Source organism: Leptonotus elevatus, chromosome 2 (genome assembly GCF_054856555.1).
Source record: "Leptonotus elevatus isolate MCC_2025b chromosome 2, RoL_Lele_1.0, whole genome shotgun sequence".
NCBI lineage: Eukaryota > Metazoa > Chordata > Actinopteri > Syngnathiformes > Syngnathidae > Leptonotus > Leptonotus elevatus.
The window spans coordinates 18,687,266-18,706,684 of NC_141240.1; the positions used below are offsets into that span (position 1 = coordinate 18,687,266).

The 19,419-nt window shown below is 40.4% G+C and overlaps 1 protein-coding gene across 3 annotated transcripts in view; it reads left to right on the top strand.

Moving 5' to 3' along the window:
- kazna (kazrin, periplakin interacting protein a) overlaps positions 1-19,419 on the top strand; it is a 134,948-nt gene that overhangs the window by 47,243 nt on the left and 68,286 nt on the right. For all 3 annotated transcript variants that reach the window (XM_086068661.1, XM_086068662.1, XM_086068663.1), the window contains exon 3: positions 371-560. In XM_086068661.1, coding sequence (XP_085924787.1) covers positions 371-560 — 190 coding nt within the window. The remainder of the gene's footprint in view (positions 1-370; positions 561-19,419) is intronic.

Below are 19,419 nucleotides of genomic sequence, written 5' to 3' on the forward strand. Positions count from 1 at the left end.
AATTGGTACAGTCCATTTAAAAAGGTGCCTGTCATCTTTCAATGCTCTGTGTCCTTTCAACAGTCAGCTGCGGGGAGCACATTTCACGGAGGGGCAGTGCAGGCTAACACTCACACACGTGCTTTCAGAACTCACAGGCACGCACACACACAAGCGCACTGACACTCTCCTGCCACGCACAAACTCACACACATTCCCCTCCAGCAGATTTCCCCAGAGGTGGATGACTTTTTGCAAACGAAAGGACACACTGCTTTGAGGATTTTAACTCGGCGTTGTTATCAAAAGACCAAAAGAAGGATTTATTTGCCTCCACTGGAAATGCACAAGTTGCCAGCATGACACCTTTCCCGGATTCTCCTCTCCGCAGGCAAAAATCCTGAAAATGATGGATGACAACAAGCAGCTGGCTCAGCGCATAGACGGGGCCATTCAGTCGGCCAGCCAGGAGGTGACCAATTTGCGCTCGGAACTGAGCGCCACCAGCCGCAGACTGACCGAGCTGGGGGCTGCTGACCCGTCCGGCAGCATGCTTGAGACCCTGCAGCACAACCACAACGGTAAGCCTGGTGTGTTGTGGACGCGTGAGCCGAGAAACGGCACACATGTGGCGACGCGGGCTGATGCAGTTGTGGAGTGCGATCAGACACGAGAGAGCACGTGCTGCAAAGTGTTCGAAAACGCGCACAATTAACGAGTGAGTTTGAGCTGAACAAAAGCGATGTGCTGTTTCTGTCTGCTTGTGTCCACTCTCACCCCCTGCCTCCCTCCTTGTGTTGAATAATTAACCCTGTGAACCTTGAAGGGGGTAGTGCTGCACTTTGGTCAGACCAGAATGGGTAAAGTTACACCCTCTTTTTTTTATGTCTCCTGCCACTCTGGGCTGCCAGTCCATTCATGTTGCTATACAGTATACTGGCCAATGGATGTGTGTCCTAAAGTGGGGGGTGGCTTTCAGGTTGCCGCGGGTTACTGTTACTCAGAGCTCTTGAATAGTTGCCCAGTCTGTAGAATGCTGTATAATGTGTGTGCGCTGTTCTTCATATACTCAGTTGGACTTAAATAGCTGACAGATGTGTGTATTTACACATGGTCGGTGACATAAGCATGGCCGGCTTACCAAATCCTGGCACACACACGTACTTCCACACTCTCGCCGTTTCCATAGCAGTCAGCTGCTCCAGCCAGCTGTCTGTCTGCAGTGTGCTTCCCCCCCAACCAACATATTTGAGACACCTCTGAGGTCAAGCTACACTCTGCACTACTTCCTCTTTCACATTCACAAAGAAAAAAAAAAGAAGCTCAGCAAACATTCCCAGCTACGTGGCTAAAAGTCATGTAGTCTTTGTTGACCTCTGTTATGAGGAAACGTTGAACACGGCCGGGGCATGACACAGCTGGCGACTTTCAAATTGCTCTGCCGGCAAATGCTTTGCGTTCCTCCGCCCCCATTTTCATTTTTGGGGTTTGAAGTGTCCCCTTTAACTCCTGACACTCCTGCTGTTACCATAGCAGTGTGTGCATGTGTGACGACAAGCGTTCCTCTGAGAGCGCTGATGTCATTGTCCCTCGAACTGCTTGGCTGCTTTGATGAAATAATGCCCGCGAGGTTCGTGTGCAGTGATGGAATCACATGAATCTCAATTCTTTCTGACCAACATACTATTTTAAGCAGCAGATGTGTGTGCATAGATCTTAGTTCCGAAACTAAGTGCTTCATAGTTCCCAGACTGAACATCATTTGGAAATGTCTTCCCTTTTATTTGACCTCTTTACCTTTCCGTTCTATGTCAAACGCGTTTATTTTTGCTTCGTGCCCACCTCTCGCCTCGCTATCTGTCCTTTCTCCCCGGAGCTGTCCTTTACCACCCGAGGCGTGTGCGAGTAATGGCAGGGGCTTGGGTGGATTAGGTAATTTATCATCAGAGGCTACATTTGGAAGGGAAGTGCGCGCTAAGGGTCGTCGGTTCATTGCACAGCTGGCACAGCGCGAGTCCTGAGGGAAGCGCCGTTGCTGCTGGTGCTACCTGGCAGCACAGCAACAGACGCAGCAGCAACCTCGCCAGCAGGAGCGCTTTCTTCAATTACATTGCTTCTACCTAGAGGTTATATATTGTGCAACACTGTAAAAAATAGCAATAGCATAATGTATCCCCTCTTCTGTATGTGTACTAATACACTTTATGAAAAGTTTGACTTTTTTAATGTATCTCTATAAGATATTTACAGCAGAAAAAAAATTGCAATTCTTTTGTTTGGGCCTTGTTCGGTCTGGCGTCCATTATCTTTTCCTCATACAATAGCTTCCTCGAAAAAGATGACCATGAGCAAAACTCACACTTTCAACACATTTTATGTGCACGCTATTGTGTTTGAAATGTTCTTGTAGTGATTGAACATAAGAAGTGCATAAAAGCGGTTTTCAGAGCCAACCTTTCTAAATTCCTCTCACTATGAAGGCTTTTGACAAGCTGTAATCAATCGACCAAGGTTCTAGATCTCTATTTTCAAAGCTTCGTTGTTAGTGACTAAAATCCTTCTGTGGTGAAATTGATAGCAATAGAATATTGACTGAGCCAAGCGAAATCATCAGCTTTCCAAATTGGTTGGAATTTGTTTAGGTGTTTCTCTATACCAGGGTTCAGGCCCCAAATGCATCACTGGGCAGTTTTTTTCTGGAAAAGGGAAATGGTCAAAACGAGTTTCATGCTATATCTCCACCATTGAGTACTACACAGTTCTCAGTCTTTGCACGTTTTCAACAATTATCTGTGAACATGTATTTTGCATATTTAGACTAGGGGTCTTCGGATAAGGTTTTTGGGTGGAGATTTTGATGCGATCATCCATGAGTGTGAGTAATCGATACCAATACTGATTCAGATATTTTTTTCCAAATCCATTCCAGTCAGAGTACTCAACTCTTGGGTAGTCCCCAATACCGATACCAAGTACCAATACCACTCGTACTTTTGATACATAAAATAAAAAAGAAGACATAATTTTAAAGGAATACCTTTATATCCTAATATAGCATTTTCTTTAAAATGGCATGAAATTAATGTCAATTTTCTATTCTTCTAATTTCTAATGTCTAGTTCCTGACCGTAAAACAGTCACAAGAAGCCAGTCTGTCTGCCAGTCACCCGTTGCGAGTACAACACCTTGAAATGAAACCCGATTCCAATACAGTACATGGTATTGTTACTCACCCATCACTACTGATACTGATCACATAGATTAGCTGTAAAATTTTCAATTTGAGAGTTTCTACTACTATTTAAAAAAAATATGAATCTGTATTTTTTTCCCCTTAATTTATTAATCAGGTATAAAAATGTTTTTATTATTATTGACAGTGCAGAAAATGCACAAACATAAATTATGATTCAGCTAATGGTTTGGTCTGTTAAATGTCAGAAAATTGGGGAAACATTTTTTCTTCACGTAAAAGCAGATTTTTGCAAATGTCTTTTTTGGATTAAACACAAATTGCATTTACGTGTAGCCTTGTAGTCTGATTAGAATAATGACCAAATGGAATGAAGACACTCCATACCACACACTAATCGGAATAAGGAGGGTGAATCTGAGTGGAATTTCATTGGGGTTCACAAGGGTGGTATATTCCTTTTAGCCAGTACAAACACAAGTCATGTATACACTTCAATTGGAATAGCCAAGCTTTGTCCAGTCTGTGCATGCTCGCTCTTGACGTAAATACACTTGAAAATGGCGGCTTCCTACCAGAGTGTGCCTTTTTTTTTGTAATCACAATCGGCAAAAAGGCATTGATCGACATGATAATCTCATACTTTTCCACAGAAAACGGCTGATCGTGATCAGTGGCCGATCGACCAGTGCACCACTAATTTAGACACACATCTTTGAACTGACTACTGTGTCTTTTAAATTACACATCTGTTTTGTTCCTCGCTGTGTTTGAGAACCTTAATCTATAATATTCATCTTCATGAGAGTGTTAGGCAGAAGATCAGAGCGGAATTAGCCCCATTATATTATTTAGCACAGGGGATTTACTGGCTACATGCATCATTAATGAGGGAGCCATATTTAAATATTAAAATGGTATTAAGACTACAGTCTTGTACTTCTGCTCATGTAAAGTCTCCCTGGCTACTGACCTTGGAAATTAACTTGGATATTACTGTTACGTCAGGAGGCTGTCTCAGTGATAAGTAGTTTTGAATAATTAGTCCATTAGACCAGTTAAACGGAACCTTCTCGATGGGAACAATGAAAGAGTCTGCTCGCTTCTTAACTCATTTATTTAATATTCACAGTGTGAGCTTTACACACCTCAATAAATTAATGAACCATTTGGGGGTTGCAATAGCCCCGCCCTGACCTCATCCTATTGGAATCAACAGTGATAGGGTAGTGAGAATAGTGACATTTATTTGAAATCACGTGCAAGAGAAGTGGTGCATTTTGTTTATGCTGCACACGGTGCAGTTATTGGCTACAGATTAGTTTAGGTTGAACTTTTTCTTAGGGAATATTCAGGGCAACTCTCGGTTGGTAAAAGTGGTATGTAGCTTAACATTTTGGAAAGGACGGCTATGGATGGAATGGCCTGGTGTCCAAATTATTTTGCACATGTAGTGTAAATGAAACGAAAATGAATATTATTCCTTAGACCGCTTATGTTGATTGGTGTTTGGTTGTGGTCCTGCCGAAATCCCATCCGATTTCTTAAAGTGTACAATTTCCTGAATTTAGTTGACATGTTTTTGCTTGAACAGCATTTATCACTGTCATTTTATAACATACCGTCATTCTCATGCCTTTTTATGAGCACGGGGACGAGGTCTAAACTTACTGTCACTCACAGCAGGCATTTGGTGAGAAATAACCACAGAAATATATATTTTTGTTTTTTAAAAGGAGGAGAAACCTATTTGGACAGCAGTCAATTAGCTCAAGATGTGAAAATGGCACCGGGTCTCACGTGTCATATCTGTCAATGAGGATGGAATTGGAAATCTACTTGAAAATGGGAATCAAGACAAAAAGACGATAGCCCTTTCCAGATCTGATGTTTATGACAGGATTAACAGACATTTTGGCAGTTGCTGTCCATATGGTTACTCATTCAAGCAGGCAAACGCCACCGTTTCCTTTGGCTGACTTCATTTAACACATCTTCTGGAGTAGTTACTTCCCTAATGAATCTTACATTAGGCAGGAATTGCTGCCCACCGAAGATAGTATTTCAAATGAAACAACCCATGTTGGCATAATTATTGCGACTAAAACCTTAACATGTGAATAAAGGTAGCAATTAGTTGATGAATGATGCTGGTCTGGAGCCATACCATATGCTTCCCAGCTACTCATTTAGATATATTGTCTATGTAGGACTCATTGGAGGGAGTGACAAGACCTTGTCATCTAGATTTACAAGCCAAACAAAACTGTAACTTAGTGTTAACCACATTTTGGGTGTGTATTCACATCACTGTTGCTCTCACGCCCCAATGTGGTCATATACTGTAGGAAAGATGTTAGTCAGCCACTGGGCCTGTTCTCAAACCCACAATTCTTTACTCAAATCTTTTTGTTGACTTTAGCTAAACATCATTGCAATTGGATAGGTCAAGCTTGTCTGAAATGTTAGATATTTTAGGATGATTTAGTTTGAGTGGCTCTCCAATATGTAAATGGCGTTCACTCTCCGTCTTTCCGCATGTATTTCGTGAAGAGTGTTTCTCGAAGCACGCTCAAGCAGATGGTCCAGCAGAGTATGCTGTGTTTTTAGCGATACCATTGAGACAAGGGTGGGTAGAGAAGCCAAAAGCTGTTGCTATAGAATTATATGACACAAATAAATAAATAAATATTTGATAACATGAGGAGTGAGTATTCAGTGAAAAACTACTCAAGTACTGTGTAATTGGTAATTTCAGATTTTTTTTGCTTTAACTAAAGCAACAGACAATTTAATCATTATAAAATAACATGCGGTAAATTAAGGAAAATTCAGCCATAATAAACAGTTCTAAATTAACTTAATTTGTTTACACTTGTGAAACAGCACAAAAGGCAATGGTTACTGTCGATAGAAAACCAGGAACAAGGCAGTTCACCACATCTGTTCATTTTCGTAGTCTGTAAAGAAAACAGATGGAACATGAGGACAGGAGTGTTGTGCCTCTAAGTTCTGACCGACTAAGGCAAGGGCAAGGCAAGTTTATTTGTATAGCACATTTCATACACAAGGCAACTCGATGTGCCTTACGCAAGAAAAGACAACATCTATAAGTATCAACAAACACAGTAGTTAACATAACATTCACTCAGCAAAACATAGAAAACAAAAGTAGGTTACAAAATGTACTAAAAGAGCTTAGATTGACAATGTTAAAACATTAGTCAGCAAACAATAAAAACATTTAGCGTAAGGAAGTTAAAAAAATTAAAAGAGAAAAAAATATATTTTAAAACTGTTTAAAAGACCTTTCAACCTGTATTTAAAAGCATTTACACTCAGGGCTGACTTCAATTTTGTTGGCAGCTTATTCCATTTGTGTGCAGCATAACAGCTAAATGCAACTTCACCATGTTTACTTCAAACTCTGGGTTCCACTAGTTAGCCCAAGTCTGTAGATCTCAGAACCCTGCTGACTAGCACACCGTTGCTGCTGTCATGCGCTACATGAATTAGTCACTTTGAAAACGTTGCTTGTGTGTGGGGGGCGGAGTCAAACATCACTTGTGGTGAAACAGATTAATATGAAAAGGCAGCAGCATCCGCAATATCCCAGCATTATTACAGTGAAGCCAATTTGCAATTTTGGTACAGATTTCAGCAAGAACATGAAATCGATGCACACAATTCGCTTTGGCAGGCCACGTCAAATGATAGAACCAGAACTGGCGAGTGAGTTTGACACTTGTGGTCCCCCAAAAAATATTCCACAAGTGTAGTTATACTTTTCTTTAGCTTTGTGAGTGTTTTTTATACCACCAGTAAAGGTACAAGTGATGGTATAAAAGAGAGAGTGAGAAAAGTGGGATGTGGCGAGTACAAGATGGTTAAAAGGATAATGAATTGATATCAATAATAAAAGAAGAAAAAAAAAAGTGTGTTTAGGGTTAAGAAATGCTTCTCTTTTAAGCTAATGCAATCCTGCCTCTTCATGTTCGTCACAACTCAAGTTGTGAATGCTTATCAATTTGATATAAGTTAGAGATGCAATGGATAACGTCCTTTTTTTTCTTTTTTTTTTAAGATGGGGGTTGCTAATAAAATTGACTGTCACACCATTTCCTAGCATTTATCAAATAGTGAGTAGTTTTAGTTTATTTTTATCATCATTCTTTTTTCAGTTGGTAAGAATGTCAAAATGATTTCCTTAACAATCAATATAGGCTTCATGATATTGCCAGATTCACACTAGAACGGAATATTTTCATTTAATTCCTAATGTGAACAATTGTTTCTGTTTGGCAGCATCAAGTCTACTTTATTAGAATGCAAATGTAACACCACACTTGCTATGTCACGCGGAAATTATACAGAACTAAAGTGCATTATAAATGTCAAGCCATTTATTATTCTGCATATTCCTGAAGGTGACAAGCCAAAGTGAGTTATAGCTTTCCAAATAAAGAAAACTACTGTGACCAACGATTTAAAGTCATCCTAACTTTGTAGTTTTTCCCATTGTAACATTTATGATATCCCATTAGTCTCCATGGCCTACTTTTTTGTTGACGTTTAGCCAAAGGCCTGACAGAACAAATTAGTCCTTCCGATACAGTGGAGGAGATTAATGTAGTTTGGATCTATCGTTGCCAGCAACAATAAAAGCAGCAGAAGTTGGACTAGAAGTTGTATCTCATTCAGGGACTTGATAGCCTGCATGCTCAAAGCCAAGTGGCCTGCGCCGTAGCCCCAGCCGTTTGGCTCCTAATCAGCTGAGAAACGCGGGAGCTCGTCAAGCATCGAGTCCCCCTCAGCGGTGGTAGAATGATATGATGTGATGTGATGAAGAGCGTAGGCAGAACAGGAAAAAGGCTTGTATAGGACTTGCTGCGTCCAGGGCCTTCTAAGATATTGTCACCAATTATTCACAGTATGGCGCATGCATACTAGCGACTACGGCAGCAGAAACCACAAAATGACATTTCCCTTGTTCATCTCATTTCTGGTCCTTGTAGATTGAATGGATGTGAGTCTCGTCTATTTCTGTCCTCTGTCCCATTTCTGGGAGGCCCATACTGTACATGTGTTTGATGTAACAAATGCTAGTGCGGTAATATTTGGGCATGTCTATGTGTCATAACTTCTTTTGTGGGTCTAGCGTGAACCTATTGAGGTTTTTAAGGTTCCAGTTTCAGGGTTCAGGCATCCATCTAACTCACACAGCTGTTCTCATAATGGTAAGCTTACAGTCAGTTCAGCCTCCTATTCAAATAGTGTGTATTGGTTATGTGTTTGCTCAGGTCTATTTCCCTACCATTGGACAGGATTAATTTTGGACCCTATAGCTGAGGGCAACAGAACATGTGAAATCCAAGATGATAAAGATATTTTTGGCACTAGTATAGATGAATAGAATGCCTGCATAGCTATGCAGATGGTTTGCCATGCCTTGGAGCACTTTCATACATATGCACATATCTCATAAGCAAACTGCAATCATTTAAGAGCTGACAAATACAGCAGGGTAATTGGATCAGCCGTTCTGTGAATTCACTTCAGAGGACAGAGGCCAGGAGAGCTGTGAAGGTTTATGGAAGACCGGCTTTGGGTGCAAGATGGTTTATTCTAAGGCTAGAGGACAGCCAATGTTAACATGGATCAGAAAGAGTGATGATGTTAATATTGCGTAATAAACACTTTAGTGGTTGGAAATCTCCAACATGACTTATGGAATGTTGTAACTTCTACATAAACCACTGGTATTCACTAAAATTCCATAATCAGCTTGTTACTGGTAGATGACATGCTTATACAATTCCTGGGCCTGCAAAGATGTATTTTTTACATTACTCAGAAGGGTTTGTGGACTCAAAAACTGCCTGTGTATTTTTAGATCAGGATCAAGAAACAAGGATTTTCCATTTATTTGTTGTTTGATAGTGTACCGTGAGATTTTGTTCATGTCAAGGCCTTTGCGCAATAAAGTGACTTGGACTGAACTTTGCCAAAGACACTGGGCCTCATTCATAAACAGAGCATACACATACACAAATCGTGCATACCGACATTTAACGAAGACTTTTGTGATTCTTCAGTATGTTCCTACTTGAATTTGTTTTTACTTTGTAAACACATTTAAGACCTCCTCTGCACACAAATAATGAAGGATCAGCTCGTAAAAAAAAACGGTAAATGTTTTTACCCAGAATGCACAATTTATTGACACTATGTAAATTTATAAAAAACAGTCGCAAAAACAATTGAAACTGACCTGGGACAACAACCACCAAAAACATCAAAGTTGAATAAAATATTCTTTCAAATCTCAGTAATAAACTGAACTCTGTACCCGCGACTCCAGTGAGGATAAACAGAAAATGAATGCATATTTTCCTGTGGTTCTGCTCATTCTCTAAACTTAGTTTTTTCTATGCATGTTTTGAGTGCCAGATTTTCAGATTTAATTTCAGAATTAATTCATTAAAATAATTAACATTGTTATTGTACGTTTTCAAGTTCTGTGCTTAGCAAGCTTTCCAATGAAACCACATTTTTACAATCAGGATAAAGAAAGTTTTTCAATCTTCCCCACCATTCCGGTTTTGGCGCATCAACCGGATGCCATTTTTAAAGGGAAATAGGGGCACAGTTTATGCAGATTGGAAATCACAGACTCAAGCATGACAATTAGAATCAATTGTATTGGGATTCTCTCTACATACGCAGGGTGGTGATTAGGAAAATTGGCCAGTGCACACTGTCATGAATCCGGCAGTGATTGTGTGTATACACTGAACTTGTGCTTAGCGTAAGAACCGTTCTACACATTTATTCATGAAAAAGGCCACTTGTGCCCAATTTATACATAGGCCTACATTGCAAAAGCAGGGATTTATTGACCCCCAGGTATGTGCTTCCAAGCTGCAAATATTTTTACTGAGGTGAGTGAGGTTGCTTGGTCTCATTTGTGCAACACGAGAAAAGAGTGTTAAGAGTTGCAAGGTGTGCAGCATTACTTACTCATACTTGTACATCTGGACCAGCCAAGCTATGCAATTTGATGGCTTAATTTATTAAGTTAAATTGTGGAACTTTTTCAGATTATAATTGATTGTGTTTATATGGTTCCGTGGAAGTTGATGCTGGAAAAAAAAACTTGTGGGTTTATTTTTAGGCCATATCGTCCAGGCCTAATTTTAGATATTTTTAAAAACATGTTTTATGTCAAAACTTAGCTTTGATCGTGGTTTCGCAGACTTTCAGCTTCTCCACAGAAATGAAGAAAAAAAAAAAGCCCAAACAAAAGTCATATAAATGAATAAAGAAAAACAAAACCTATATTTTAGCCTGCTTGTCAATAAATAGCATACGTCATTTGACTCTGACAATTGGTGACCCAATTAGAACAGACCCATTTTACCTGACCCATTTGGCAAAGGCTGGCTTAGACAAATGTGTTGCTCAAGGTACAAAATAAATTATATTGGCCTTCATCTTCATATGAAATATTAGTTTAAAGTTGCAAGAACATTAACTTTTTCTGGCGTTTCCTATTCCTGTCGTGTGAATTGGTGCTTTTTTTCAGTTTGATGGTTGTGGCCATTTCAAAATTATTGCCACATTACATATAATTGTGAAACGTTCAATTCAAAGCACCCAGAACATACTCAAAGACTGAACTGTATATTGAAGTGAGGTGCGGTAGCTGTGAATCATTCGGCTGTAAATTGTCCATTTATCAGCATGCATGCTGCCCAGCCAGCTGGTGCCTGCTGGGGTGAAGAAGCAGATTGAACCCGCCTGGTTGTCGCAGTGGGTGCAGGTGGGCCCTGCCATAAGATACCAGGATGCTCACTGGGACAGACCGGCCCCATTCAGACCTGCTCCATGGGGAAATGGACAGGGTGTGTTGTGGAAGAATGAAGTGCCAAGCCTGACAAATTGGATGTCGTCTGTCGGGGATAGGAAGACAGTGCCATTGTGAGGTTGTTATAATATGAAGAAGCAGGTGTGAGATCACGTTAAAGAGGAGGGGACATTTTTTATATTCATGCAATTTAAGGATATGTGTCAAAAGTGTGTGTGAAAGTGCGATAGGAGAGGAGAGGAGCTGCCCTTTAACAAGACTCGGAATGCCAGTGGTGCTATTTTCGCAAGTGCACAATGTCTGTTAGGTGTACTGTCAATAGCTATTCCATGCGTCATTGACCACATTAGTTGTTTTGTTCCAATAAGATATGTATGAAAATTACTTTTAAATGCTGATGAGTTGCTTTCATACCCATTAAGGACGCAGGAACAAGTATGAGTACATTCTCAGCAATATGAATAGGATGCTATTAAATAGCACATTATATTTTCTCCTGTATTGTAAATTGATTGCAAACTCCCATTGATTCCCTGAGTGCGGCTAAGAGTAATAAGCTAATGTGTTTGGGGTCGATACGTTGGATGGAACTATAACGACACATGACCCTGCATGCTGGACCACATGTACCTAAAGCTGTAGTTGTGATTTCCTCATGCAGTCATTTTGAGCATAGTCACCACCATTGTCCGCTGAGTTTATAGCAGCAGAAAACTGCAAGTAGAAGGATCAATGAGGGAAGCACAAGGAAAGATTTCAACCCAAGTTTATTTACATAACCCTGGTGGTTGTATAAGCATCACAACCAGGCTGTTGTCATATTGAAAATTTGATAATCTTGTCAAGTAATCACTATCTCTCCCGTTTCTGACCCAAGCCACACCCCTCAAAGAACCACAATTGATAATGCGATTATGAAAGTGTGCCGTTGTGACTCATGATACAGAAAACGGTCACAGAGAACACACATCCAGCTTCAACAAAATAGCTATCAATACTAAGCTAGCATTAGCATTGTAAACAAGCTGATGTTAGCCATGGCTGCTACATCGATAGCATGAGTTATTAACTCTTTGACTGCCAACCATTTTAAGAAAAGAGAACATGTGGGTGCCAGCTGATTTAGAGCATTTTGACTGATCTTTCAAGGTCCACAGACAATTTTGTGTTTGGACTATTGAAACACAGATACTACCAAATGAAAGATTGAACTCTCATTTTTCATCAGAAAAAAAAAGGTTGTTTCTACCTTATTCAGTTTTTCAGTAATCAACAATAGAAAATAGGTTAGTTTCACCCAAATGCTCTGTTTTGGACCAAAATACGTACAAATCCAGCTTTTTGTGAAACAATATTATTTCATGCACTCTAGTGAATTTGACACCTTTTTTTTCCATGAATGATGCCACAAACATCTAAACAGCGCTTTACTTCTGTAAAACACTACCACCAACAATGAAAATGTGTTTTTTGATAGCAAAATTAATTTATTTACATTCAACTGTAACAATTTGACAAAACAATTTGGCAAACTATTTACAAATGTGTGCAACTGTGCATGTGTGGTACTATTTACAATTGTGTGGATGTTTCAACTACACAGTTTTTCTTTTTGTGTGGTATATTGTGTAACACTCCCCTGCGTGCAAGGGGACGCAGCAGGATTTGCACCACAGATTAGTTTCACTGCTATTGCCCCTTCGCATGCACTTTCTTGCCGGCCTTTTTTTCCGGAGAGTAGCAGGTATATACTGCAGTGTGTGTTTGGCCATGTTGTCATCAAGTCTACTCTCAGGATCATGATACGGTGACCTGGTGTTACGTCTGGCTTCTTCATGTCCTTCAGTTCCTATACCGGGTGGTAAGAGATGTTCTGATCCATCTTATCCACTCCATTCATGGTGGCATCGTAGTCCAGAACCAGTGTCTTCTCCGTGATCAAACTGTACCCACTCCTCTGATGAATATGCATTGGACTCAGGGTACTCTTCATCGTCCGATTGAACGTCCGCCTGTGCAGAAGTGCTCGGTTGTGCACCACATTTTCCGGCGTTAGCATCGCTAGCCGTTGAGGCTTTACGACGTGATCGAAGCCGCCGCGTCAACGCTTCCAACTTTGGCGTCAACCTCGGAGTCAACATCATCATCATCAATGTGCTCTTTAGCACTGGTCGATGTTTTTCGTCTTTGAAAAAAATGCTCAAGCGTGAGCTGCTTGCAACCGGTCGCCATTTTCGCTTCCTCTGCCATTCTCCCCTCAACACTCTAGCTCCACCTCACGTCTTCTACTACTGACTCCTACCCGATCTTGTCCAAAGAGAGTCATCGCTGCCATCTAGTGCCCATAAATGGTCATTATACTAACTCGATCTGCTTGATACTTTGAGCTGGCCAAGGCTTTCCTCCAACCGTTTCCATTAAAAAACATAGTTAACGTCTTTTAAAGTATGGCTGCACTCATTTGGATTTTACTAAACGTTATTAAACGTTTTTGGCGGTCAAAGAGTTAAATGTTATCAGTTTGAAATTTTTTTTTTGGAATGTATGTTCAATTAAAAATCAAAAAAGTGTTCTACTTACCTAGCAGAATGTTGCTAATTCCACCTGGCTTCCAAATCCTTTAAGCTGCCTCAGGTTCCTTCGCTCTGCTTCTGTAAGCTAGTCTTATTCCCTGTTGTTGGAAAATAAAGGATAGGCATTTTTTTATTTTCTGGAGGTGGATATTCTGCCCTAGTTTGAGTAAACCTCGTGAAACTAAAGGTAAAGGTCAGCGCAAAACGATGGGAGTGTGCCGTGATTGCATGACCAATGTTTGACAACTCATCAATTAGCATAGCATTCTGATTGATTGTTTGTTCTGAATTCTGAATCTCTGATTGATTGTTTGTTCTCTCTTCCTCTCTTCCTCTCTTTCTCTCTCTCTGTCTCAGTCTGCTGCCATGATGCTTATCTAAATTGTGACACTTTGGAGAATGGCCACTTAAACCATGTGGCATTAATCCATTTTAAATTATGTTCTGTCCTTTGTGTGACCTTTTCATATAGCTTTACTCTGGTTGCGGACAGACACTTAGAGTGCCACACGATAGTGCCTGACTTTGTTTTATTGCATACAAATGTTATGTGGCTTATTTGTTGTCTTAAGGTTGTATACTTAGTATCTGAGCCATAAGCAAAGCACAGTTATTGCCAGCTTCTCTGACAGTCTCCAAGTAGTCATGACACGTCATCTCTCTTGTGCAAAGCGGCTTTGTCTTGTATCTCTGAGCATCCAAACAAGTCGAGTTCAACCTGAGTTCAAAAGCAAGTTTAGGGAGAGGGCGAAAGGTGTTTGCTTCCCTTCACGCCACTCTCTCACTCTCTCTCTCAAACTTTGGGGATTTAGCTCTTTTGGAAGGGTGGTTGGTTCAGCAGCTGAGAGGTTACAGATGTGTAACAGGAGGTGTCCTCTCCACCAGTTTATGCCAAACTGACGAGAACACTTTTGTGTTGATAAAAAGTGTAATTACACACACACTGTAGTGTTTGTGGGATGTGGGCCTTGAACGGGGTGTGACTTGAAAGCAGTGACGTGCAGTAAGCTCTAGGTTTGGGTAGGCAGGCAGTCGCAAATTGACACACACACACTAATTACAAATTTGTGTGTCGGCAGGCGAGTATACAACGTATCCTAAGGTGACCATATTACCAAAAAAAAGAGGACACTCAGCCCAACCTCGAGTTACAAGATGCCATACATTCAAACTATTTTAGCATATGCCTCCTGTATGTGTAGAAAATACAACAACAAAAAAACATTACTTTCTTTTAAGGTCTTACATTTTTTGCTCCGTAATCTTTTTATTTTTATTTTTTACTTTGAGCAGGGTTCGTACCCATCGCCTCCGGTGCGGCAGCTCAACATTTGCCACTCAGCTAAAGTTGTGGGTCATCATCACAGCCAGTGCGCGGTCTGCCAGCCACGATAAACATTGCACTGCACTCCGCCTCCAGTCAGTCCTTTTGTACCATTCTTTGTGAAAGGTACGAATAATTCTTTGTCCCCTACTTTGCTAAAGATCCGGTAGCTAAGGCGTTGATCTCCCATCCTTCAAAAGCTGACGTTTTTCCTCAAAAGAGAGACGTGAAAATAGTTTTATATTATCCGGAATGGCGTCATCTTACCGCTTCGCTGTGCACTAAGTGTGTTATGAATTCACGAATGCACTGTGCAAACGTACGTTCGCATATGATTAATATAGCGACGTAAAAAGGCTGCGTGAAGATCTGCCTATTTGCGTAAAGGACTTTTCTACTGGGAAACTGAATACGCATGCGCAAACACACATCGCTATGCGGACAGGGCTGGCAAAAGCCCAGTAGCGGTGTGCCTTCAGGAGGATAATTTTTGCTGCATTTTTGCCTGCAGGCCAGACGAAGTAATGAGTCATTTTTAATTGAGGTATAAAAATCACCAAATGTTGTCACTTTTAAATGTATAGTAGTGTATGCTTTCTGAAATTAAAGAAATAATTAAAATAAATAGAAAAAGCCAAACGGTTTCAACTTTTATTTCAGCCTGCCCTGACCGCACGTCACTGCTTGAAAGACATTTACCTTTTACAATGTTTTCAATTTGATTTAGTGTTTGACTGTTTTGTCATTTTGTTGACAGAAATTCTTGAAATTGCAATTGTCACTCGCTCGCAAAACAAAGAATAAAGAAAATTGACGAAGTGATGGCTTGTCACTTGAAAACATACTGTAAGTCAAGTACCAAATCTATAGTCGTTATAGTCAACATTAAATAATTCTTAAGTGAAGTGCTTTGAAAGTTTGGCATAGTAATTTAACCACTTGCGTTAATCGTCACTTCCCGTCGACGACGATGCTCACCTTTCAGCGAGTACACAATGACGCGAAAAATACATGGACTGAGCACCGACTGAAGTACGTTTGTATTTTTGCGAGGCTTCGCGTCATAAAACATTTGGCAAGTGTGCGGAAGCACTTGGCGAAAGGTGGGCATCGTCATTGACGGGAACTGACAAATAATTTGAAAAATTTCACTCCTTGAATTTGAGATCAAGTCACACATTTCCCATTGTGTTACACAGGCAATGTCTATGCCATATATTAGCAGACAACTAATAGTAGCAGTAATGGCAGTAAATGAAGTTTACCCTAGAAGAGAGTTATAAAGTAGACACAAAAGTTAACAACGTTAGAGACATGAAAATGTTTAAAATGGCTTTATCTATGACTTTCTTCTTCGGTTGACATTGCTGACAAATTTAAATGTCAGGGCGACTTGCATGAAAGAAATCCTACCAAATGTATTGTCTGCTTTAAATGTCAATGATTTCAATTTTTTCCTGTGGCAGCGTCACAGCCAATGAATAGGAAGATCGTGCTGTGCAAGGGGGGGTAAATACACACCAGTTTTCTAGCATTTTTATTTTTTTGTTATTTATTTGTATTTGTGGGGGACAGGGAACAAGCCCTGCCACAACTTCCCCGTTTGGACGAGTCAACAGCACCTCTGTTGGTTGCAGTCAAGTTTTGCATTGAAATGTTGCCTTCGATTCTTCAAGACATAATTCAGCAATCCCACACAATTGACTGATTTCTGAATGATCAGATAAATTAATCAATACAGATTAGATCACCTGACTATAACCCCATATTCCTACAAGGGTGCCGGCTCCTTATCCTGTGCAAAATCCTTATGTTCTATCAAAAATGGATTGGGCTTCAGCTTTGCAAGCCTTAAGATCAGGACGTGTCCCTCTCTGGTGGTGCTCAGCACGGCTATCGCAGCTTCATGATCACACTATCAAAGCGCATGGCCACGCTGCTTTTAAGATTTTAACAGCGGCACAAAAATGGAGAAAAAAAAGCTCATTTGTGCCACATTAGGTGTGTCTGATGGTTGAGCCGCCGCGGGAGCTCAGGGACAGCATCCGTGTGAGATAAGCGCGGATGGCGGCATGCTCGCCAAAGGGCGCGTGCGTCGGCTGCTCATTAGGATTCCGCGCTGGCTGTTGAACGAGACTCAGATGAGAAGAGCTGATGAGAGGACAAGCAACGGAGAGCCAGAAATAGATCCAAACTAAAAGTGGACACGAGGAGGGAAGGAATGTTGGTCTCTGTAAGGGTAGACGTGTTCGATGAGGCGCTTCACTAGAGACACCAAGAAGAATGAAATACTTCGCTGCACTCTAAAAATGGATTGGTTAAAAAAAACTTACCAATCTAGTAGGATAAAATCATATTGGGTTGATTAACCAATAGATTGGTCAGACATTCCGGGTGGTTACGGGCATACCAAATTTATTGGTTAGTCAAACAACCAATGGAATTGGTTACAATAGAAAGTAAGTCTAGATAGATCACTTGGAAATATATTTATTGTATCAATTTACTGTATTCTACATTTATTTTTTAATTATTATAAGTGATTGCAATATATAAATAATATAGTGTTTAAAAATGGAAATGTGTGTCTAGATAGATGACTAGGCGTAACCAGCTCAGTGGTATGGTATTCTGATTAATATTGTGTTTGTGGAACATGAATTAAGCAGAACAAGCCACCCATTTTCATCCATATCAGGGGGCGGCCATTTTGCCACTTGCTGTCTGAAAATGACATCACAGTTGCTCAGGGCTCAGATAACAACCAATCATGGCTCAGCTTGCAAACATAATATGACTAGACTGAGAAAACAATTAAGATGTGATTGGTCGTTACCAGAACCCTAAGCAACTGTGGCCAAATGGATAAAAATGAGGGGAATTTTGCTGCTTAATTGATACTCCACAAAGGCAATATTAATCAGAATGACGTGCTTCGACTAGTGGGGTTGCATAGAACATAATTATTGTAAATGCTTTTTTTTGGGTTGACATTTCAGCAACCCTAAAGCTTTTCTCTTCTCTCACTTTGTCTATTTTCTCCCCAGACTTTGGCCATTATGACTGTGATTAGCAGAGAGATAAGAAGACAATAATTCTTCCATTTTCTGCTCCATTAGTTGGCCTTACTTGACACAGTCGGCCTATTTCAGTGTTCGAGAACCGTCATCTTTCTTCTGGTTTTCCCACAGCCTCGCATCCAATAAACAACTCTGGAAATGATGACGTCTGATAGTATCTGATTGAGCATCAACGCTCAAACGTCTATCATCACCACAAAAGTTCCTTTGGACATTTCTGTGGTAGTCTGTTAAATAATCCCTTGAAAATGTGTCCCACTCTCATGTGCTGTTCTGTCTCAATAGACCATTAACACTTTGATGGCTGTTCGGGGGCTCGTTTGACATTTAAGAGACATCGCCATCCTTTTCATTTAACCTTTCTCTACTTCTCCTGTCTTCCTAATGCAGTCTTTTTTTTTATTCACCTTCTTGCAATTCCATATGTCCCCTTTTTTGAGCTCCCCATCTCTCTGCTTCTCTGTCTCTCTGAGTGAGAGCAAATGGAGTAGGGCAGCGAGGTGGAACCTCCCGCCTCATCTGGTAATGAGTCTGGAAAGTTCCCAGTCCAAAGCACACTGTCACCATGGAGATTGAGGTAAAGTTGTTGGCGCTGCCTCTTTGAACGCCGCGGCGAGAGCAAACAATGCCAAGGTCAACGCTCCTAGAGGTCTGTTTTACCATCTGCAACCACAAAGACACCCCGCATTCTTTACGGACACACTGGACCACCCTAGTTCTGGAATACCACCCGCTTTCCTTTGATTTATCACAATCCTTTCTTTTTTTGAACACTTTTGTGAAAAGTCTCTCACAAATGTGTTTCAACCCTATTTTTAATAGAGCCGTTAATGTCAAACATAAACTCAAAACAGTTAGGTCTATATACCATCTTTTTTTTCCTTTTAATCATTGATACTCTTGTCAACAACAACTAAATAACTGAGTGCAAAATCAGTGATCCATTTTGACTTTGCTCATCTTGTCCAGTGTTGGACCACAAAACGATTCGAGTTCAGACACGGTCTTCGTGTTCTTGTTGATTTTATTCCTTTCCTTATTACTTATCTAATATCCATATTTCACTGTCTCCTTCATCACCCCCTCAGAGGCCTCCATTTATTGTTACATTTTCTTATTCATGTTCAGAAGTCTTGACAAGGAAACAATAGCAATCATGTCTTTTTTTTTCTTCTTTTGTCTTAGCTTTTGACTGTTGCACAGGTTCGACTGCACACAGCAGTTGCAAGTCATTGCTTGTATGCTATTTGCATACAGTTGTATCGGCCCACACACTGAACACAAGAGGAGGAGGTTCTGTCAATATTTCTTGTCAAGATTGACTCTCACGGCGTGTTGTTTCTTGTTTCTTTTTTGTTTTTTTGTTTATTTTCTTGTGGTACCAGAAGCATTTAGTGTATTAA